The sequence below is a fragment of the Tursiops truncatus genome, chromosome 18, assembly GCF_011762595.2.
Source record: "Tursiops truncatus isolate mTurTru1 chromosome 18, mTurTru1.mat.Y, whole genome shotgun sequence".
Classification (NCBI taxonomy): Eukaryota; Metazoa; Chordata; class Mammalia; order Artiodactyla; family Delphinidae; genus Tursiops; species Tursiops truncatus.
This window is the reverse complement of record NC_047051.1, coordinates 18,819,033-18,842,500: the sequence shown is the minus strand read 5'-3', so window position 1 is coordinate 18,842,500 and position 23,468 is coordinate 18,819,033. Positions and strand designations below refer to the sequence as shown.

Below are 23,468 nucleotides of genomic sequence, written 5' to 3'. Positions count from 1 at the left end.
TGTAGAGATCCAAGGTATCTAGTTGGAAATACTGGATCTGGAATTTGAAAGAATAGTTTTAGTCAGAAATGTAGATTTAGGAATAACTAGAAATATAACTAAAGCCATGATAGTGGCTCAGCCAGCATATATATTGGCAAAAGGATCCTGAGAAATAGCAATATTAAAGAAGTAGTGAAGTTGAATGGGAAAGAACTGTCAGAAAAGTCAAGGCCTGCCCAAAACTTTATGTTTTGTATTCTAGTTTCCTTTTTCAAGGTAGAATGGTCTTATCGTGATTTGGCTTAGGATAGTACAAAAACATTTCCTGTAATGTAAGGCCAATAATATTTCTTAAAATACCCAGAAAACAATAGCAATTCCTGTCTTCCACCTCCCCTATTGTTAATTTTTCTCCTAGCACTGGAGAACTTGTACGTACTTGGATAATCAGAATCTCTTTTAGGGACACCTTGACCTGATAGCCTTTAAGTGCTTTACTCTCTGGAGAAGTTCACATTTGCTTTAGATGTATGTTAATATGAAAGATCATGTAGAGTAGACTTATAGCTTTTTCTATCTATATTACTTGCTGACAGAGTGAGTCTGATTTCCTTCACATGATTAAGTGGCAAAATAGAGTGGAATGCCCAGAGAGTGATTATGCTGAGAGTTAATTTAAGTAGATAAGTAATGACATAAGACAGCTTGCCTGAGACCAAGAGTAAACTTCTGTCTGAGTCCTGAATGCGAACCGTGCTATAGATATAAATGCATAAATTTTCAGAAGTCAAATAATCCGTTAAATACTTTCTTTAGATTAAAAAAAAATCAGATTCTGTATTAGTTATCTATTGCTATGTAAGAAATTACCCCAAACCTTAACAGTTTAGTGAAACAACTAATGTTTTACTTCGCACATAATTTCTGAAGGTTGGGAATCTGGGAGTGGTTTAGCTGTGTGGTTTTGGCTCCAGTTCTCTCAGGAAAGTTCCTCAAGTTGTCAACAAAGGCTGCAGTCAGCTTAAATATTTCCTGGAATTCGAGAATCTGCTACTAAGTTCACTCACACGGTTGTTGGCAGCCCTCATTCCTTCACTGGTCATTGGTCAGAGGCTTCATTTGTTTGCCACATAGACCTCTCCATAGGGTTACTTACTCCAAGGCAGCTGCTTTCGCCTAGAGCAAGAAGAGATGAGAGAGAGAGAGAGAGAGAGAGAGAGAGCGCGAGCGTGAGCGCGGGAGCGTGCGCCTAAGACGAAAACTGCAGGTTTTTTATAAACTAATCTCAGAACTGACATGCTGTCACTTCTGCTATATGCCATTGACCACACAGACTAACCCTAGGACAGTGTATAAGGGTGTAAATACCCAGTGGCAGGAATTATAGGGGTTTTCTTGGAGGCCAGATGCCACAGTTGATATTTAGTGTCAGTTAGAAAGCAAATCTTATCATCCACTTTCTTCTTTGTGCTTTGCTGTGTTTAATTAAACCTATGGTATGGTTATGTCATATAACAGTCTAGAAATATTTATTGAGTGTCCACTATATGCTTGGCACTGGGTTTTGTTTTTGTTTTTTCTGCTGCGTTGGGTCTTTGTTGCTGCACATGGGCTTTCTCTAGTTGTGGTGAACGGGGGCTACTCTTCGTTGCGGTGCGCATGCTTCTCATTGCGGTGGCTTCTCTTGTTGTGGAGCACGGGCTCTAGGTGTGTGGGCTTCAGTAGGTGTGGCTCGCAGGCTTAGTTGCTCCACGGCATGTGGGATCTTCCCAGACCAGGGATGGAACCCGTGTCCCCTGCATTGGCAGGCTGATTCTTAACCACTGTGTCACTAGGGAAGTTGCTGGCACTGGGTTTTTATTTTAAGAACTCTCTAAAAGTCCCATCTGGAGAAGAAGTTAGACTTGGGATATATTTTGAAGTTGGAGCCAATATGACTTGCATGGATTGGACAGTAGAGAGTGAGAGAAAGAATAATAAACATGATTCTTTTTTGCTTTGGGCAACTGTATATAAGAAGTGTTAATGATATGGGAAAAACTGAGGAGGAGTGGGAATTTTTTGGTGATAGAGGACGATTACAGTTCATTTCAAATGAACATGTTGAATAAGGTGGAAGAGGACAGATGCTTCTGAAGTGACCCTATCAGTAGCTGGCAACGGGAGGGTTGTTTACCTTTATGTTCCTACTTCCTAGTAAAGCTCCTGTTACAGAATAGACATATGACGAATAATGGGTGGATGGATGCATGGATAACTAGGCATTATTGTCATTAGCGTCTCTACTTTACAGTTGAGAAAAGTGAATCATAACAAGGTTAAGCAACTTTCTCCAGGGTCATGCGGCCAATAAGTGGTCAGGACTTGAACCCTTGTGGTGTGGCTGCAGAGTCTGTGTTTCTATCCACTGCACCATACTTCTTCTCATTATTATTATCATGGCATAGTCATTATCATAAGCCTATATCTATATATCTCTGTGACCAGTTGGGTTGGGGGAGATGGAGTAATAAAAGTTATACCTGAGTGAAACATGAAGACTGTTGGTGAACAAAATGCCACCTTCATCCTTGGAAGAGGCATTCACTTTGGTATAATCCTATTGTGCTAATTTAAAACACAACCAGGTAAACAGTCTATGGGTTAAACCATATCTGAAGAGAAAGTAAAATACCTGATTAGTAGCATACCTAAATCCTATTAAATGCTCAGGTTTACTTGCATATCTTTGTGAGTCTCAAGGTCTCCTGAAATGTCTTTGTTTGAGAAAAGAGTGGGATTAGGCCACTCCTGCTGAATATATGTGAATTTGTTCCATTTATCCGATATGTAAAGATATTCAGTTTGTCAATGACTAGAAAATGTAAAACAATGAGTATGACATACATGCATTAGCTGGTGTTAATTGTTAGCATTATTTTACTCAGATGAAAGCCATTACTTAGCTCGCACTTCAGAGTGCCCCTAATGAATACAGGAAATAAGGCCTTGACAATAGGAATTAGTACATTATGGTGGTTGTAGAATAAATCAGTATTGTTTATTTTTTAAAGACTTTGTTTAACTTAGTTTATTGTGGTTTTAGTTATACAGAAGATTTCAGGTTCTGTATAGTCAGATTGGTTCATCTTTTCCTTTATGAGTTCTGGGTTATGGTCAAACCTAAAAAGTCCTTTCTTATCAAGACGTTATAGAAACTTACACAAGCCTCTTAGGTAGCCTCATCCACCAGAGGGCAGACAGCAGAAGCAAGAAGAAGTACAATCCTGCAGCCTGTGGAACAAAAACCTGATTCACAGAAAGATAGACAAGATGAAAAGGCAGAGGGCTATGTACCAGATGAAGGAACAAGATAAAACCCCAGAAAAACAACTAAATGAAGTGAAGATAGACAACCTTCCAGAAAAAGAATTCAGAATAATGATAGTGAAGATGATCCAGGACCTCGGAAAAAGAATGGAGGCAAAGATCGAGAAGATGCAAGAAATGTTTAACAAAGACCTAGAAGAATTAAAGAACAGACAAACAGAGATGAAAAATACAATAACTGAAATGAAAACTACACTAGAAGGAATCAATAGCAGAATAACTGAGGCAGAAGAACAGGTACGTGACCTGGAACACAGAATGGTGGAATTCACTGCTGCAGAACAGAATAAAGAAAAAAGAATGAAAAGAAATAAAGACAGCCTAAGAGACCTCTGGGACAACACTAAAATGCAACAACATTTGCATTACAGGGGTCCCAGAAGGAGAAGAGAGAGAGAAAGGACCAGAGAAAATATTTGAAGAGATTATAGTCAAAAACTTCCCTAACATGGGAAAGGAAATAGCCACCCAAGTCCAGGAAGTGCAGAGAGTCCCATACAGGATAAACCCAAGGAGAAACACGCCAAGACACATAGTAATCAAATTGGCAAAAATTAAAGACAAAGAAAAATTACTGAAAGCAGCAAGGGAAAAACGACAAATAACATACAAGGGAACTCCCATAAGGTTAACAGCTGATTTCTCAGCAGAAACTCTACAAGCCAAGGGAGTGGCAAGGGAAGCCAAGGGAGTGGCATGCCAAGGGAGTGGCATGATATACTTAAAGTGATGAAAGGGAAGAAGCTACAACGAGATTACTCTACCCGGCAAGGATCTCATTCAGATTTGATGGAGAAATGAAAAGCTTTACAGACAAGCAAAAGCTAAGAGAATTCAGCACCACCAAACCAGCTCTACAACAAATGCTAAAGGAACTTCTCTAAATGGGAAACACAAGAGAAGAAAAGGACCTACAAAAACAAACCCAAAACAACTAAGAAAATGGTCATAGGAACATACATATTGATAATTACCTTAAACGTGAATGGATTAAATGCTCCAACCAAAAGACACAGGCTTGCTGAATGGATACAAAAACAAAACCCATCTATATGCTGTTACAAGAGACCCATTTCAGACCTAGGGACACATACAGACTGAAAGTGAGGGGATGGAAAAAGATATTCCATGCAAATGGAAATCAAAAGAAAGCTGGAGTAGCAATACTCATATCAGATAAAGTAGACTTTAAAATAAAGAATGTTACAAGAGACAAGGAAGGACACTACATAATGATCAAGGGATCAATCCAAGAAGAAGATATAACAATTATAAATATATATGCACCCAAAATAGGAGCACCTCAGTACATAAGGCAACTGCTAACAGCTATAAAAGAGGAAATCGACAGTAACACAATAATAGTGGGGGACTTTAACACCTCACTTACACCAATGGACAGAACATCCAAAATGAAAATAAATAAGGAAACACAAGCTTTAAATAACACAATAGATCAGATAGATTTAATTGATATTTATAGGACATTCCGTCCAAAAACAGCAGATTACACTTTCTTCTCAAGTGCGCATGGAACATTCTCCAAGATCACATCTTGGGTCACAAATCAAGCCTCAGTAAATTTAAGAAAATTGAAATCATATCAAGCATCTTTTCTGACCACAGCTCTATGAGATTAGAAATGAATTACAGGGAAAAAAATGTAAGAAACACAAACACATGGAGGCTAAACAATACGTTACTAAATAACCAAGAGATCACTGAAGATATCAAAGAGGAAATAAAAAAAATACCTAGAGACAAATGACAATGAAAACACGACGAATCCAAAACCTATGGGGTGCAGCAAAAGCAGTTCTAAGAGGGAAGTTTATAGCTATACAAGCCTACCTCAAGAAAGAAGAAAAATCTCAAATAAACAATCTAACCTTACACCTAAAGGAACTAGAGAAAGAAGAACAAACAAAACCCAAAGTTAGAAGAAGGAAAGAATTCATAAAGATCAGAGCAGAAATAAATGAAATAGAAACAAAGAAAACAACAGCAAAGATCAATAAAACTAAAAGCTGGTTCTTTGAGAAGATAAACAAAATTGATAAACCATAAGCCAGACTCCTCAAGAAAAAGAGGGAGAGGACTCAAATCAATAAAATTAGAAATGAAAAAGAAGAAGTTACAACAGACACTGCAGAAATACAAAGCATCCTTAGTGACTACTGCAGGTAACTCTATGCCAATAAAATGGACAACCTGGAAGAAATGGACAAATTATTACAAAGGTATAACCTTTGTAACTGAACCAGGAAGAAATAGAAAATATGAACAGACCAATCACAAGTAATGAAATTGAAACTGTGATTAAAAATCTTCCAACAAACCGAAGTCCAGGACCAGATGGCTTCACAGGTGAATTCTATCAAACATTTAGAGAAGAGCTAACACCCATCCTTCTCAAACTCTTCCAAAAAATTTCAGAGGAAGGAACACTCCCAGACTTATTCTATGAGGCCACCATCACCCTGATACCAAAACCAGCCAAAGATACTACAAAAAAAGGAAAATTACAGACGAATATCACTGATGAATATAGATGCAAAAATCCTCAACAAAATACTAGCAAATAGAATCCAACAACACATTAAAAGGATCATACACCATGATCAAGTGGGATTTATCCCAGGGATGCAAGGATTCTTCAATATACTCAAATCAATCAATGTGATACACCATATTGACAAATTGAAGAATAAAAACCATATGATCATCTCAATAGATGCAGAAAAAGCTTTTGACAAAATTCAACACCCATTTATGATAAAAACTCTCCAGAAAGTGGGCATAGAGGGAACCTACCTCATCATAATAAAGGTCATATACAACAAACCCACAGCCAACATCATTCTCAATGGTGAAAAACTGAAAGCATTTCCTCTAAGATCAGGAACAAGACAAGGATGTGCACTCTTACCACTGTTATTCAACATAGTTTTGCAAGTCCTAGCCACGGCAATCAGAGAAGAAAAAGAAATAAAAGGAATACAAATTGGAAAAGAAGAAGTAAAACTGTCACTGTTTGCAGATGACAGGATACTATACATAGAGAATCCTAAAGATGCCACCAGAAAACTACTAGAGCTAATCAATGAATTTGGTAAAGTTGCAGGATACAAAATTAATGCACAGAAATCTCTTGCATTCCTATACACTAATGATGAAAAATCTGAAAGAGAAATTAAGGAAACACTCCCATTTACCACTGCAACAAAAAGAATAAAATACCTAGGAATAAACCATCTAGGAAGACAAAAGACTTGTATGCAGAAGATTATAAGACACTGATGAAAGAAATTAAAGATGATACCAACAGATGGAGAGATATACCATGTTCTTGGATTGGAAGAATCAGTATTGTGAAAATGACTGTATTACCCAAAGCAATCTACAGATTCAATGCAATCCCTATCAAATTACCAATGGCATTTTTTACGGAACTAGAACAAATAATCTTAAAATTTGTATGGAGACACAAAAGACCCTGGATAGCCAAAGCAGCCTTGAGGGAAAAAAACGGAGCTGGAGGAATCAGACTCCCTGACTGCAGACTATACTACAAAGCTACAGTAATCAAGACAATATGGTACTGGCACAAAAACAGAAACATAGATCAATGCAACAAGATAGAAAGCCCAGAGATAAACCCATGCACCTATGGTCAACTAATCTATGACAAAGGAGGCAAGGATATACAATGGAGAAGACAGTCTCTTCAATAAGTGGTGCTGGGAAAACTGGACAGCTACATGTAAAGGAATGAAATTAGAACACTCCCTAACACCATACACAAAAATAAACTCATAATGGATTCGAGACCGAAATGTAAGACTGGACACTATAAAGCTCTTAGAGGAAAACATAGGAAGAACACTCTTTGACATAAATCACAGCAAGATCTTTTTTGATCCACCTCCTTGAGTAATGGAAATAAAAACAAAAATAAACAAATGGGACCTAATGAAACTTCAAAGCTTTTGCACAGCAAAGGAAACCATAAACACGACGGAAAGACAACCCCAGAATGGGAGAAAATATTTGCAAACAGATCAGTGGACAAAGGATTATTCTCCAAAATATATAAACAGCTCATGTAGCTCAATATTAAAGAAACAAACAACCCAATCCTAATATGGGCAGAAGACCTAAATAGACATTTCTCCAAAGGAGACATACACATGGCCAAGAAGCACATGAAAATCTGCTCAACATCACTAATTATTAGAGAAATGCAAATCAAAACTACATATCACCTCACACCAGTTAGAATGGGCATCATCAGAAAATCTACAAACAACAAATTCTGGAGAGGATGTGGAGAAAAGGGAATCCTCTTGCACTGTTGGTGGGAATGTAAATGGATACAGCCACTATGGAGAACAGTATGGAGGTTCCTTAAAAAACTAAAAATAGAATTACCATATGATCTAGCAATCCCACTACTGGGCATATACCCAGAGAAAACCATAATTCAAAAAGACACATGCACCCCAATGTTCACTGCAGCACTATTTACAATAGCCAGGTCATGGAAGCAACCTAAATGCCTACTGACAGACCAATGGATAAAGAAGATGTGGTACATATATACAGTGGAATATTACTCAGCTATAAAAAGGAACGAAATTGAGTCATTTGTTGAGATGTGGATGGATCTAGAGACTGTCATACCGAGTGAAGTAAATCAGAAAGAGAAAAACAAATATCATATATTAACACATATATGTGGAACCTAGAAAAATGGTACAGATGAACCGGTTTGCAGGGCAGAAGTTGAGATACAGATGTAGAGAACAAACGTATGGACACCAAGGGGGGAAAGCCGCCAGGCGGTGGGGATGGTGGTGTGCTGAAATGGGCAATTGGGATTCAGATGTATACACTGATGTGTATAAAATTGATGACTAATAAGAACCTGCTGTATAAAAAAATAACATTAAAAAATTTTAAAATAAATAAAGTTATAAAGAAGGAGGTGAAGGGTTGAAAAAAAGTAACTATGTGAGGTAATAAATGCTAATTAGCTTGATTGTGGTGATCATTTCACAATGTATGAAGCCATCACGTTGTGCACCTTAAATATATATGATTTTTGTCAATTATACTTCAATAAAGGTGAAAAAAGATTTTTTAAAAGTTATAAAGATATTCTCATATATTCTCATACTTTTCATTTTTGTTTTGTAACATAAGTAATTGACTTTCTATATATTATGAAAGTTTAATAATTTTTTTTCATATTGCTAGCTAATTTTTCACCTTTTATTGAATAGACTATCTTCATATTTTCAAAATCTACTTATATTCTACAGTGTTTTGTATTTTTATTTACGGATACACTGCTTTTCCTTTTGAAACAAACCTAGCATCTTGGCCATCTGTCTGTTTTCTTGTCCTTTAGTTCAAGTACTAAAAGAGTAGAATATATATGGCCCCCATTTTTATGGACTTGCAAGCTTTCACCTCCAGAAAGTTACAATTTTTGAATCAAGGTTTTTACTGCTGGTCTTACTTTTTTGTAAATGGTATTTTAAAAATTATGCTTTTAAACTGTTTGCTTGGTATATAGAAATATAATTTTTTTTCATATTGATTTCATAACAGTACAGAAACCTTGCTAATCTCTCTTATTCTAATAATTTCACTGTAGATCCTTTTGAATTTTCTTTATCAACAGATAAATCATTTGTGAATAATGGTATTTTTGTTCTTTCTTCCTTTCCAGTCTTTTTTCTTTGACTTATTGAGCAGACTGGAACTCCAAGTATAATGCTGAATAGAAAGCATGATAACTGGACAACCTTCTCTTATCTCCAATTTTTTAAGGAGAATGCTCTTAACGTTTCACCACTATATATAATGTTTGCTGTGGTTTTTCTGTTTATTTGTAGATGTCATTTATCAAATTTGGAGTATCCGTCTGTTCCTGGTTTACAAAGAGTTTTCTTTTTTTTTTTAATGACAAATGGGTTTTTAAATGAGGACTTTTTCTGCACTGATTTTGACAAGATTTTTCACCTTAGATTTATTAGTGAGGTGAATTGCATTATAGATTTTCTAACGAACTAATTTTGCAACCTGGATAAACTCAACTTGGTAAATGATATATTCTTTTTAACACTGCTGTTGTGGATTGCTAATATTTCTGGTTCAGAATTTTTGTATCTCTGTTCATGAGCAAGAATGGGCTATAATTTACCTTTTTGTAATGTCCTTGACAGTTTTTAGTATCAGTGTTGTACTAGCCTCATAAAATGAGATAGAGAATGTTTTTACTTCTTCCATTCTCTGAAGAGTTGGAGCAAAAGTGGAATTATCTATTCCTTGAATGTTTGGTGGAATTCACTGGTACAACCAGCGGTGCTTGATGTTTTCTTTGTGGGGAGACTTTTAATTACTGATCCAAGTTCTTTAATAGTTTATAGGACTGTTGAGGTTTATTTATTTCTTATTGAGTTTGGTCAATTTATATTTTTGAGGAATTTTCCACTTGGTCTGAGTTTTCCTATGAATTGACATAAATTTTTTCACAACCCTGTTATCTTTCTAATCTTCGTAATGGTGGCTCCAGTTTTGTTCCTAATACTATTTATCTGTCTCTTCTCTTTTTCTCAGTCGATCTGACTGGAGTTTTGTTTAATTTTATTAGTTATTTCAAAGTACCAATTATTAGCTTAGTTGATCAAACCATGTGTTTTATCTTTGTTTTCAGTTTCATTAAATCCTATTCATGTCTTTATTATTTTCTTCCTTCTACTTTCTTTGGGTCTCTTCTGTGTTTCTTTCCCTAACTTTTAATTTCTTTTCTAATACAAGCATTTGAAGTTATACATATTCCTAGTTCTTTATTTTATGTGTAATACAGAAATTGGCAGTCATTATTTTCAAGGTGGAGAAAAGAATCTTATTCTGACTTCAAAACTGCTATTGTCGATTATGACTAAATTCATAATGCTCACCATGTCAAACCATATGATTTTGATATATACATTGGAGAATCATACTTACCAATGTTGTTTTAATGTCATCTTGTTTCATATAGGAGTCACCTTTATTTGATCTTATTAAACAAGCAAAGGACCGAGAAGGACCAGCTGATCACCTTGAACCTGCTTGTACTCTCAACCTTCCTCTCCAGAATAATCACACTGCAGCAGATATGTAAGTAGAATATCTGTTGTGTCAATCCATTCAACTTGCAAATAGATTCTGAGCATAGTGTGATGCAAGGTGTTATACAAAAGCTGTAGGGAATAGAACTTTGAATAAGACATTTTTCCTGCTTTCAGGGATCAGGAGTATAAGATACATGACCCAAATAAAGTTCATATACAGTGGTACAGAGTGCTACTGAAATCACTCAAGTTTGGTGTAGTTAGGACACCTTTCATGCAGAGATGGCAATTTAGATAGTCCTCAAAGGTAGAGCAGGATTTCAACATGGAAACTGGAGAGGAGGGAAGAGACCGAAATAGCATGAACCCCAAAGTATAGCAGCCAGGAAAGCAGGAAACATTTTTCAGGGAGTACAGCTCAGTGCATCTGGAGTGAAGCATAGGATGGGGCAAAGGGAGTAGTGTGGGATCCGAGACTAAAACGGTTGATTAGTGCATGATGGTGTGATGGAAGAAGAAGGAGATAACTAACATTTATTGAGGGTTCACTGTGTGCTGGACAGTGACCTAACAGCCCTGTAAGATAATAGACACGGCTGTCAGCCTCCGTTATCTATGAAGAAGGAATTAGAAATCAAACTCAAGCAATCTGACCCCAAAGCCCATGCTCTTAAGCAGTCTAGCTACATTGCCTTTCATAGAAATGTGCCTAATGTTATGTTCCTGTTTAGGAATTGACATTACAGGGTTCTGTGATTAGTGCAGGGACTGTTTTCCAGAGATGTCATTTCCATGCTAATTTGTACCAAAGTATTTCTGGCATATGGAGCTTCTGCCTTCATGTATAAATTTGTTTGCTAGGTAATACATAAATATAAATAAGTCAAGCCTTATCTTTTTCTTTAATTCAATAAGCAGTTGTCCGTTAGGTGCCAGGAAGTGTTCTAGGCACTGGGAATACAAAGGCGAATAAGATGGACTAGGTCCTTCCCCTCATAGAGCTTATGCTCTGGAGGAAGGAAATAAACAGTGAACAAGTAAACTAATACATAAGGTTATTTTAGAATATAATAAGTTCTGTAATAGAAAGAAAGAGAATGATGTGAAAGAGAGAAGCTAAGAGAGTGATAGAATGTTTAGGGAAGCTTTCTCTGATGAAGTGCTATTTGACCTGACGCTTCAAGAACAAGTGGGTGCTGGCCAGGCAAAATCTGTATGATGTGCATTACAGGCACAGCAAACAGTATTAAGTGCAGTGGCCTTGGGTGGTCAAACTTAGCTGGTCTGAGGAACAGAAAGAAACCCCGAAGCAAACAAGAGGAAAATGGTACAAGATGGGGCTGGAGAGGCAAACTGGAGCTAGACCTTGTAGGTTCTCATAGGCCGAAGGGAGGAGTTTGGGTTTTAGAAGGGCAGTGGGAAAGCATTAAGGTTTTAAGCAGGGGTGCAGCTTGCTATAATGGGTATTGTTAAAGGGTCAGTTTCTGGCTGCTACTTGAAGTACAGGTGGGTTTGGAGGAGGGAAAGGAACAGGGCAAGGAAGAAAGTAGAAAGACCAGTTTGGAGAAAATTTCAGTAGTTCAAGTGAGAGATGTAAATGACTTGGTCTAAGATATGTCAGTAGAGATACAAAGAAATGGAAAGATCTGGGGTGTATTTTAGAGGAAGATTTAATAGAACTTTCTTTTGCATTGGGTTTGAAGATTGGGAAAAGGGAAAAATTAAAAATACCTCCTAAGTTTTTAACTTAAACTGGATGTAATGTGGAGCCATTTCTTGACATGGGAAGAATGGGAAAGAAATCAAGAGCTCCACTTTGGCCTTCTTAAGTCTGAGATTCAAGTAGCGAAGTCCAGGAGGTAATGTGGTCACGTAGAATTCAAGGGGGACTAACTTCTACCCAAGTTAAGTCAGTCTACAATATTGTTAGTTAGTGAATTGAAGGGAAATTCAAGGGTGATAATAGACTAGACCCTGGTACTTTTAAAGTTATGATGGTGATTCCCTTTTCCTAGTGTACTAGTAAATATATTGCATGTACTAGAAACATCCATAGTAAGGTACAAATCCTACTTCCTGCTCAGAATGATTTCTCAGCTACTAAAACAAAATTAGAAAGTTATGCTTCGGTGTTTACTCCCTAGTACTTGCTCTTCATAGTAGATTCTGGGATATTTTTAAAAGACTGTAAACCTTTTACTAATAGTGACCTTAATAAAAAGTGTTCTTGAAAAAAAAAAAGAAAGTAGACCTGGATTATCCTCTAAAATAAAGGGCAACACAGAGCAGTAGAAGGTCAGAAATTGAGAAATAATTTTACTAATATCTCTGCCTTGATTTATGCCTGACATATTTTTAGTATACAGGTATAAATCTGCCTTGATAATGTTACCTGAAATATTAATTCATATAATTGTGTACTATATAATTTAGGAGGGAGTATGTATGTGTAACTTAAGTGCAATGTATATGAACCATAGTTATCAATGAAATGTTTTTAGGAGAGAATCAGAGAAATTGATATTTTGATATCAGTGGCTTGTTCTTTTAAGCTGGAGGAAGGACTGAACCAGAATTCTGGAACCAGAAATTCTGAACCAGAATTTTATGAACTCAGTCCCACTTTAATTATTAGAATTGAACATATAAACATATGCAGCTATTTTTTAAATAACGCAGTAATTCCCAAGAAAAGCCATTTATTGAAATAGAGTTAGAAATGATAAGGACAAGCTTAGTTTTCCTATTAATCTCTCTTTTCCAGCTTGTATTTAAAGAGGGATTTGGTGTAGAACAGTAGATTAAATAGACAAGATGTGTTTGGATGCATGTGTACAGCCATGAGTGTGTGTGTGTGTGTGTGTGTGTGTGTGTGTGTGAGCGAGAGAAAGAGAGAGAGAGAGATTCTTAGCAAACTTCAAATGAAGTCTTTTCCTTTGAATATACCTAGGTATCTTTCTCCTGTAAGATCCCCAAAGAAAAAAGGGTCAACTACACGTGTAAATTCTACTGCAAATTCAGAGGCACAAGCAACCTCAGCCTTCCAGACTCAGAAGCCATTGAAATCTACCTCCCTTTCACTCTTTTACAAAAAAGGTTAGTAGATGATCACTCTCAAGAGCATGGACTCTGAAACGAGGCTGACTGGATTCAAATCATGGCTCTTCTGCTTAACTAGGCGTGAATTTGGGCAAGTCGCTTTAATATCATATGACCCAGCAATCCCACTACTGGGCATATATCCTGAGAAAACCATAATTCAAAAGAACATATGTACCCCAATGTTCATTGCAGCGCTATTTACATTAGCCAGGTCATGGAAGCAACCTAAATGTCCAATGACAGATGAATGGATAAAGAAGATGTGGTACATATATACAATGGAATATTACTTAGCCATGAAAAGGAATGAAATTGGGTCATTTGTAGAGATGTGGATGGACCTAGAGTCTGTCATACAGAGTGAAGTAAGCCAGAAAGAGAAAAACAGATATCGTATATTAACGCGTATATGTAGAATCTATAAAAATGGTACAGATGAACCTATTTGCAGGGTAGGAATAGAGGTGTAGATGTAGAGAACAGACATGTGGACATGGTGGGGAAGGGAAGGGTGGGATGAATTGGGAGATTAGGATTGACATATATACACTACAATGCGTAAAATAGATAGCTAGTGGGAACATGCTATAAAGCACAGGAAGCTCAGCTTGGTGCTCTATGATGACCTAGATGGGTGGGATGGGGGTGGGGTGGGAGGGAGGTCCAAGAGGGAGGGGATATAGGTATAAATATAGCTGATTCACTTCATTGTACAGCAGAAACTAACATAACATTGTAAAGCAATTATACTCCAATTTTTAAAAAAAAGGGAAAAAACCTTTAATATCTCTATGCCTGTTTTCTCATCTGTAAAATGGAAATAATAATAATCTACCTTGTATGGGTTTTGAGATATTAAATGAATTAATACATAAAACGCTTCCAACAATGCCTAGCACATAGTAAGCACTCAGAAAGTGTTAGATGTTGTTATTGTCGCTGCTACTGTTATGCTTTCAAACTTATGCCTGGAACTATTTGCTCCTAACATTACTTTTGCTGTTCAGGTGTGTGAGTTGAGATTATACCATGTGTTGTGGCCTAGTGCAGGTGCATTTCCTGGTAACCAGGTTGTATAGCATTCTCTGATTGTGTGTGTATGTGGTGGGATGGGGAGGTCATTTGGGTGTCTGTGCATGTGTATATACATGCAAGTGCACACCCACTTGGAGCTCTTTGAAGGAAAGTAAAAGGCCACATTCCTCTGTGATAAATCATTTTTCTGATTTTTATTCAAGTCAGAGATATACTGAACTTTATAGGCATGTTATAAGCCCTTACGTTAAGAGCGTTGGTTCCAGAGTGTGGTCCCCAACCAGCAGAATCCACCTCACCTGCTAAGTTGTAGAAATGAGAATTTTTGTTTGAGCCCTGCCCCTAGAACTACTCAGTCAGAAGCTCTAGGATGAGGCAAAAAAAAAAAAAAAAAAAAATCATTGTTTTTACAAGCCCTCAATGCAAGTCTGATATAAGCCAAAGTTGAGGACCACTGGGTTAAATTATTAACTAAAAAATTCTGATTACCTTATGCAAGTCTTTGAAAAGTAAATTTAAACCAAGGGTCATTATGTTTAAAGTAGATGGAGGAAAATTCAGTTTTGTGGATTACTTTTCTCCAACCTATGTTCCACTAGCATTTTTTAATAAACTCTCTAAATTTAATATCACAGTCATATTACCACTTAGGTAATCTACAAGTCTAGCATTTTTATAGAGAAATACACTATTTGTTTTTAGGATTGGAAAAATTGAGGGACTTTGGAAATTCCATTATTTTAAAAAATAATTACCCTCTTGAATATTGATAGTGAGAATTTTCAACATCTGTGATGAGAGATTACCAGTGGAACTGAAACAAACTCTATTTGGATTGTCTAAGTTCACAAGATCGTAGGATCTTTCTTCCTCCGCCTCAACTTTATTTTATTTTATTTATTTAATTTATTTTTGGCTGTGTTGGGTGTTGCTTGCGGCACGCGGGATCTTCGTTGAGGCATACGGGATCTTTCATTGTGGCGCACGGGCGTCTCTCTAGTTGTGGCGTGCAGGTTTTCTCTCTCTAGTTGTGGTGTGCAGGCTCCAGGGCGCGTGGGCTCTGTAGTTGTGGCGTGTGGGTTCCAGAGTGCGTGAGCTCTGTAGTTCACGGCACGCAGGCTCTGTAGTTGAGGCGCAGGAGCTCAGTAGCGCATGGGCTTAGTTGCCCTGCTGCATGTGGGGTCTTAGTTCCCTAACCAGGGATCGAACCCGCATCCCCTGCATTGGAAGGCGGATTCTTTACCACTGGACCACCAGGGAAGTCCCTCTACCTCAATTTTATGCTGTAATAATTTAGCAAAAGAATTTTTTTTGCTGAATATACTTTCAGCAAAGTATTATTTTGCCTTCTAGTATCTAGGACAGTGCTAAGGCTACAAATCATTTATTCATAAGGAAAACAGTGGTAGAGATGAAGTTAATGTTAAAATGCTATTTAACAGCATTTGGTTATAGCAATTTAATGTTTTGAAAAAATCCACTTGTGATACAAAATTAAGAGTAAATGTGGGGCTTCCCTGGTGGCGCAGTGGTTGAGAGTCCGCCTGCCGATGCAGGGGACACGGGTTCGTGCCCCGGTCCAAGAAGATCCTGCATGCCGCGGAGCGGCTAGGCCCGTGAGCCATGGCCGCTGAGCCTGCGCGTCCGGAGCCTGTGCTCCGCAGCGGGAGAGGCCACAACAGTGAGAGGCCCGTGTACCGCAAAAAAAAAAAAAAAAAAGTAAATGTGATTAATTCCCCTTATTTTTCCAGTGTATCGACTAGCATATCTTCGACTAAATACCCTGTGTGCACGCCTTCTGTCTGACCACCCAGAACTAGAACATATCATCTGGACCCTTTTCCAACACACACTGCAAAATGAGTATGAACTCATGAGAGACAGGCATTTGGACCAGGTAAGAAAATTATGCACTTTTCCTACTCGACTCACTTGTTAGCTGTGTACTGATTTCTTAAGAAAAGGTTAGATTCAAATGAGAAGCTGCATCGATTTAGTAGACTTAATATATATTTGCTTGTTGGCTACCCTTTATATTTTTGCTATACTTCTTACAAATGAGAGCTTTAGAGCTTGAGAATATTTCAATAACTTTATTTATTTAATGGCATGAAAGATCTCACTGCAAAGCTCACTGAAGAAACTTTATCATAGGCTTTTTCTATGTTGTGGTAAGCTAGAATTCATTTAGTGTGGAAAAAGCATGAGACTTAAGGATAGTTGATCTAGGACTTCCCTGGTCCAGTGCTTAAGACTCTGTGCTTCCACTGCAGGCTGCAGGGGCATGGGTTTGATCCCTTGTTGGGGAACTAAGAACCCCCGGGGATCTTAGTTGATCTAAAAAAGATCTAAAAAAGAATAGTTGATCTAAAACAGTGTCAAATGAATAAATGAATGAGTTAATTTACAAAGACCATCTCTCATATCTTCCTCTTTCTTCTCTGTTTATGGAATAATATTTTTGTAACAGTTTTATTGAGATGTAATTCATATACCATGCTAATTACCCATTTAAAATGTACAGTTCAGTAGTTTTTAGTATATTAACAGAGTTGTGCAACAATCACCAAAATCAGTTTTAAAATATTTTCATCATGTCAAAAAGAAACCCTGTACCTGTAGCATACACGCCTCTATTCTCCTACCCCCTCTAACCACAGGCAACACGCTAATCTACTTTCTGTCTTTATAGACTTGCCTCTTCTGGACATTTCATATAAATGGAATCATATAATGTTATCTTTTGTGTCTGGATTCCTTCACTTACTATGTTTTGATTGTTCATCTGTGTTATAGCTTGTATCAGTACTTCATTCCTTTTTATTGCCAAATAATATTCCATTGTATGGCTATACCACATCATGTTTATTTATTCATCAGTTGATGTACATTTGGTTTCCACTTTTTGGCTATTATGAATAATGTCAATGAAAATTCATGTGCAAGTTTTTGGGTGGATGTATGTTTTCATTTCTCTGGGGTATTTACCTAGGAGTGGAATTGCTGGGTCATATGGTAACTCTTTGTATTGCCTTTTGAGGAATGGCCAGATTGTTTACTAGCATGGCTACCCATTTTACATTCCTGTCAGCAGTGTATGGGGTTCCAGTTTCTTCACATCTATACCAACTTCTTATTTGCCTTTTGGATTATAGCTATCTTAGTGGATATGAAGTGATATCTCTTTGTGGTTTTGATTTGCACTTCTCTGATGGCTAATGATATTGAGAATCTTTTTGTGTTCTTATTGACCATTTTGTATATCTTCTTTGGAGAAATAGTTATTCAGATACTTTACCTATTTGTTCATTGGGTTGTCTTTTTATTGTTGAGCCGAAAGGGTTTTTTATATATTCTACATGCAAGTTCTTTATCATGCAAATCCTTATATGATTTGCAAATATTTTCTCTCATTCTCTGAGTTGTCATTTCACTTTCTTTTTTTTTTTTTTCTTTTTTTTTTTCATTTCACTTTCTTGATTGTGTCCTTTGAAGCTTTTGGTGCTTTAGTGCTTCAAAAGCTCAGATTTTCTTTTTCTTCTTGAGTCAGTTTTGGTAGTTCGTGTCTTTCCTTAAATTTTTCCATTTCATCTTAGATATCTATTTGGTTGATATGCAGCTGTTCATAATGTTCCCTTTTAATCTTTTTATTTTGGTAAGGTTGGTAGTATTGTTCCCAGTAAGAATGATATTTTGAGCAAAAGATGAATTATTGTATAAAGGTATAACCTACAAATATGTATATTTTACAAGAGCATATTTGAACTCTAAATTCTAGTATGTTGGATTTTTTTTTTTAGGTAGGCACTTATTGCCTTATGGGTCTACTGCTTTTCTATAATATAGAAAGATAGACAGTAGTGCTAAGGATTTCTAAAGAGATTAGGTATCTGGAATCAAGAAGATTTTGTGAGTGGTATCTTAGGTAAAGTATTGAAATAGGAGAACAGTGTGAATTAGCAAAGAGGATACTTGGATGGCATTCTAAACGGGAGAAATAGTAGTATTGGGGCTGTTTAAGATGCTAAACAAGGGATGTTGAGTAGGTATTCTTGGCGGTAGATGGGAGCAAGAATGTTGCAGAAGATATCAGTTCTTAAATTAGGTAGTAAAATTCAGACAAATTAAGAAAGTTCGATGTTTCAAAGTCACAGAAAATCACTTCAAATTTTATTTTTATGTTTAAAATACCCTTCTCTTTAAATGTAATATGTGTATAGAGTAATCCATATATCATAAGGATACATCTTAATGTAAATTCATCAACTGAACTCATCTATGAAAGCAAATCAAGAAACAGAACATTGTCAACAGAAGACTGTCTCCTGTCCCTTTCCAGTTACTGCATCCCCCTTAACACCACCACTGAGTATAGTCAATATTATTTTATCTAATAGTTTGAACCCTTTTCACACCTGGCTTTTTTTTTTTAAGTGTTAAACAGTTAATTGATTCCAGTTTCAACTTTTCTCTTCTGAGAAACATTTAAGGAACAGGAGCCAAAGTTAGGGTTATTTACAAACCAGATGATCAGTCCTGAATAATTGAGAGTTGGCTATTTGCATTCTGTCCTTTAAATACTTTACATGTACATTCAAACTGAGCTCAGGATGGGAAAAGATAATTCTGTAGGAAATTAAATTTCCATTTTTTGAAACTAAAAGAAAGATAACAGTGTTTTTTAGAGTACAACCATGCAACAAAATCCTGACTATTTTTATATCACATTTATTTACTAGATTATGATGTGTTCCATGTATGGCATATGCAAAGTGAAGAATATAGACCTTAAATTCAAAATCATTGTAACAGCATACAAAGATCTTCCTCATGCTGTTCAGGAGGTAGGTAATTTTCCATGGTAAGAATTTTCCAGATATATACATATCTGTAATATGGATAGCTTCAGTCATTAATTATATCATATGTTCTGACTGTATTATATAAATTTACATATCAACTTTTTACTTTCATATTATTGGTTAATTATTTGTAACTAAAATGTAATTGGGAAGTTAACACACTTTAGTATTCAAATTCATACTATAAAGTAAATAAAGAATACTATATCCCTGACAATAAGCAGGATATTTGTAATAAACTTTTACACAAATATATAAAAAACGTATATATCTATGACATTTCACTGCTAGTAGAGCAGCTATAATCCAAGCCTAAGATGGCTTTTTCGGATTGTTTTTGCCTGTAAAATATGCGTTTTTACTGTAAATAGTATTATGAACTATTAAAATAGAAAATCTAGGCTTCCCTGGTGGCACAGTGGTTAAGAATCCGCCTGCCAATGCAGGGGACACGGGTTTGAGCCCTGTTCCGTGAAGTTCCTACTTGCCACGGAGCAACTAAGCCCGTGCACAACTACTGAGCCTGCGCTCTAGAGCCCGTGAGCCACAACTACTGAGCCCGTGAGCCACAACTACTGAGCCCGTGTGCCACAACTACTGAGCCCGTATGTTACAACTACTGAAGCCCACGCACCGAGAGCCCGTGCTCCGCAGCAAGGGAAGCCACCACTCACCACAGCTAAAGAAAGCCCGTAGGCAGCAACAAAGACCCAATGCAGCCAAAAATTAATTAATTAATAAAAAAAAAAGAAAGTCTAAGGAGTTAAATACCCAAATTCATTTAACAAGTGTTTTTGCTCTTCTTCCTCAGACATTCAAACGTGTTTTGATCAGAGAAGAGGAGTATGATTCTATTATCGTATTCTATAATTCAGTCTTCATGCAGAGACTGAAAACAAATATTTTGCAGTATGCTTCCACCAGGGTATGTTAAAAAGCATCCTTTGTTTGGGAAAATCTAATTATAAAGCAGTGGATCTCACTAAAACGTTAAGTAATCTACTTTTTTTGTTTTTCCTCTAGCCCCCTACCTTGTCACCAATTCCTCACATTCCTCGAAGCCCTTACAAGTTTTCTAGCTCACCTTTACGGGTTCCTGGGGGGAACATCTACATATCACCCCTGAAGAATCCGTATAAAATTTCAGAAGGTCTGCCTATGCCAACAAAAATGACTCCAAGATCAAGGTTTGTGTTTTCTTTTTAGGGAAGTGGTAAAGAATAAGAGGGACTTATTTTGATCCAAGCTTAAGAACACAAAGCTTTCTTCATTTAAAATAAGCTAGATTTGAGACCCTAATTTCCTTATTTATATTAAGTGATGTGATAAGAATTGGGGGTCTGGGGGGAGGTAATCTGTTTACTTAGATGGGTTTGCACATTTAGTCATCAGCTTTCCTGGCTGCTGGGGTCTGTTCTTTTGTAAACAGTCTGAGCACCAGTTTGATGATAAGTTTCAAAGTCACTCCCATGTTTTTGTAAGTAGCCAGTCTGCTAAACAAAGTAGATTACTTTTGGTTAAGAATTTTTATTCTGGAGTTTACTGAATGTCCTGTGAACTCTTTCTGTGGATGTGTTCATCTTGCTTATAAAAATGTAGATGACTGATTAAATGTAGGTGACTGTAAGTTAAGTCTTTAGAAGTCCATTCCTAATTCTGCCTGTGGCCTCTTTGTATTAACTTGGGCAGGTCTCAGGGTGCTGTGGCTCAGGTAAATGATGAGTGTGAAACTGTTTTAAATTCTCAGATGAAAGGTTCTGTGCAGCTACAAATCAGTATATTATCTTCCACATCCAACAGCAAGTGCTCTCTGGCTTTTGAAGTACTTCAGTTGACTCATTATGTGTTATCAAGGGCTATTTAAAACTGACTTTATTTGGATAAAGTGGAGGCAGATTTGCTTGTAAAGTCTCAGAAAACGTTAGCCCATATAGTTGTACTTAATGGGCAAGAAAAACAAGAAGGGGATATATTAACCCTATAGAAAAAATTCGTGTGGTGTGTTTAATTATATAAATAATGCACACTCATAAAAATTTCAAACTCTACAGTAAAAGAAAAAGTAGAAAATAATTGGCAAATGATATAAATGCTCCCATGTGCCCCTGTATCGTCTTCTGTTTATTTGGTGTTCTTATAGTTGAGTATCTGTGTACTGATATTTACAAATTACATTATAAACTGCTGAGATGCCACACCATGTCTAATTTGTACACATGAAAACGTATACTTAGCTAAATTTTTAATGGTGATAATTAACCCATGTTATGCTGATAATGATGGCTTTTTTGCTGATCTTAGTTAAATCACTTCCAGGTTGGAGTCCTTTAGCAAAAAAGTCACATTCTGAAAATCCTGATAAATCATTGATCAAGTATTAAGAGAGCATCTTAACACTCTACATATTCAGCATATTTAGTTAAATCAAATATATCAATATATAGAATGATGGCCACTTATCAAAGAATTGGGAGGACAATAAAATCCATATATTTATTGATTCCATGTACATATGATCAAATCTTTGTTGTGTCAGGCTAATGCTGTTCTTCACCTTTATTATCAGGAGTGTAAATTATATGGTTCAAGCAAGGACAAACTAATAAGAGATTTCTGATTCTAGGATATGTGTTAAATAGCCTTTACTATATATAGTAAATATATTTACTATACTATATATAGATCCTAATTAGAATTCTGATTATCACATATAAGTTTTTGCCAAATGTAACTTGAATTTTTAATGAGAAAAGGTGAAAGAAATTTTAATTGTTAGTCATTGATTTATGAAGAATTAAGTATGGATAAACTTAAAATTTTCTTTTACCCTTTTTAAATGTGAACAATGGCAGAATATGTTCTTGCAGACATGCAGGTCTTGCTTTAAAAAATCTAAGGAACCAGTTCAGTGTTTGACTCGACTAGCAGTACCAGAATAAGTCTCTAATGAGTATAATTTGTCAGTGGTTCCAGGGGTAGAGGAAACCTTTGATTTGGCATTCCTGATAGTTCAGAATGACGTGTGTATGTTCACCTCTGCACAGTTGGATATGATTTGCATTTTACTAATTTGTATTTTATATTAACTTGACAGGATCTTAGTATCAATTGGTGAATCATTTGGGGTGAGTACTTTTCCTGTGAAATACAATAGTATGCACTATAACTATAAAAGAAATCGAGAATTTCTGTAATTGAATTTACAAATGCTATTATTCAAGCACCTCATTCAGGCATACTGCGTAGAATTTAGAAGACATCAGATTTATTTTCAAATCAGATTTAATTTTAAATCATATTCATAATTGGTGCATTTCAAAGTTGTTTTCCAAACATTTCTTTGAGATTATATATGTGTGTGTATACATTCATGTCTATACATACAAATATATGCATTATATAATCTCAAAGGAATGTTGTAAAAAACAGCTTTGAGATTCACTAATTTGAAATAAGATACTCCAAAATGTAATCACTGTGTCCAGATGTCACCAGCCAGTCCTTACCCACTGGTCTCCTTCTATACATATACACACTTTTGCTTTTCTTCCTCTCCAAATTCTAGGATATTCTTTCCCTGTTAAATTGATAAGGAATTGGTTACATGCCCCAGTGTAAGTGACAGAGTCTGTGGTGGTCTTTGTTCCAGAGGAGTGCAGGGCAAAGCTTAGCTTTGAAATGGTTATTCTAGTCTGGGAACCCATTACTCTAGCTGGCCTTGCATTACCATCACTAATTCAGCAGTCCTGTATTCAGTATGCATTACTATTAATGTTTCATACTACCCACCCCTCTGCCTATATTTGTTATTTATTGCTGCGTAACAAATCACCCCCAAACTTAGTAACTTAAACCTTTTTTCATCTCAGTTTCTGTGGGTCAGTACGCAGGCATGGCTTAGGATCCAGGGTCTCTCCAGACAAGGCTGCAGTCAGTGTGTCACCTGGAGCTGCACTTATCTCCAGGCTCACCTGGAGGACGACCTCTCAGA

The 23,468-nt window shown here is 36.5% G+C and overlaps 1 protein-coding gene across 9 annotated transcripts in view; it reads left to right on the top strand.

Moving 5' to 3' along the window:
• The window catches only part of RB1 (RB transcriptional corepressor 1), a 137,488-nt gene that overhangs the window by 102,383 nt on the left and 11,637 nt on the right, over positions 1-23,468 (top strand). For all 9 annotated transcript variants that reach the window (XM_073795189.1, XM_033843663.2, XM_073795191.1 and 6 more), the window contains 7 exons: positions 10,406-10,524; positions 13,429-13,574; positions 16,367-16,512; positions 19,355-19,459; positions 20,289-20,402; positions 20,501-20,664; positions 22,572-22,602. In XM_073795189.1, the coding sequence (XP_073651290.1) occupies positions 10,406-10,524; positions 13,429-13,574; positions 16,367-16,512; positions 19,355-19,459; positions 20,289-20,402; positions 20,501-20,664; positions 22,572-22,602 (825 nt within the window). The remainder of the gene's footprint in view (positions 1-10,405; positions 10,525-13,428; positions 13,575-16,366; positions 16,513-19,354; positions 19,460-20,288; positions 20,403-20,500; positions 20,665-22,571; positions 22,603-23,468) is intronic.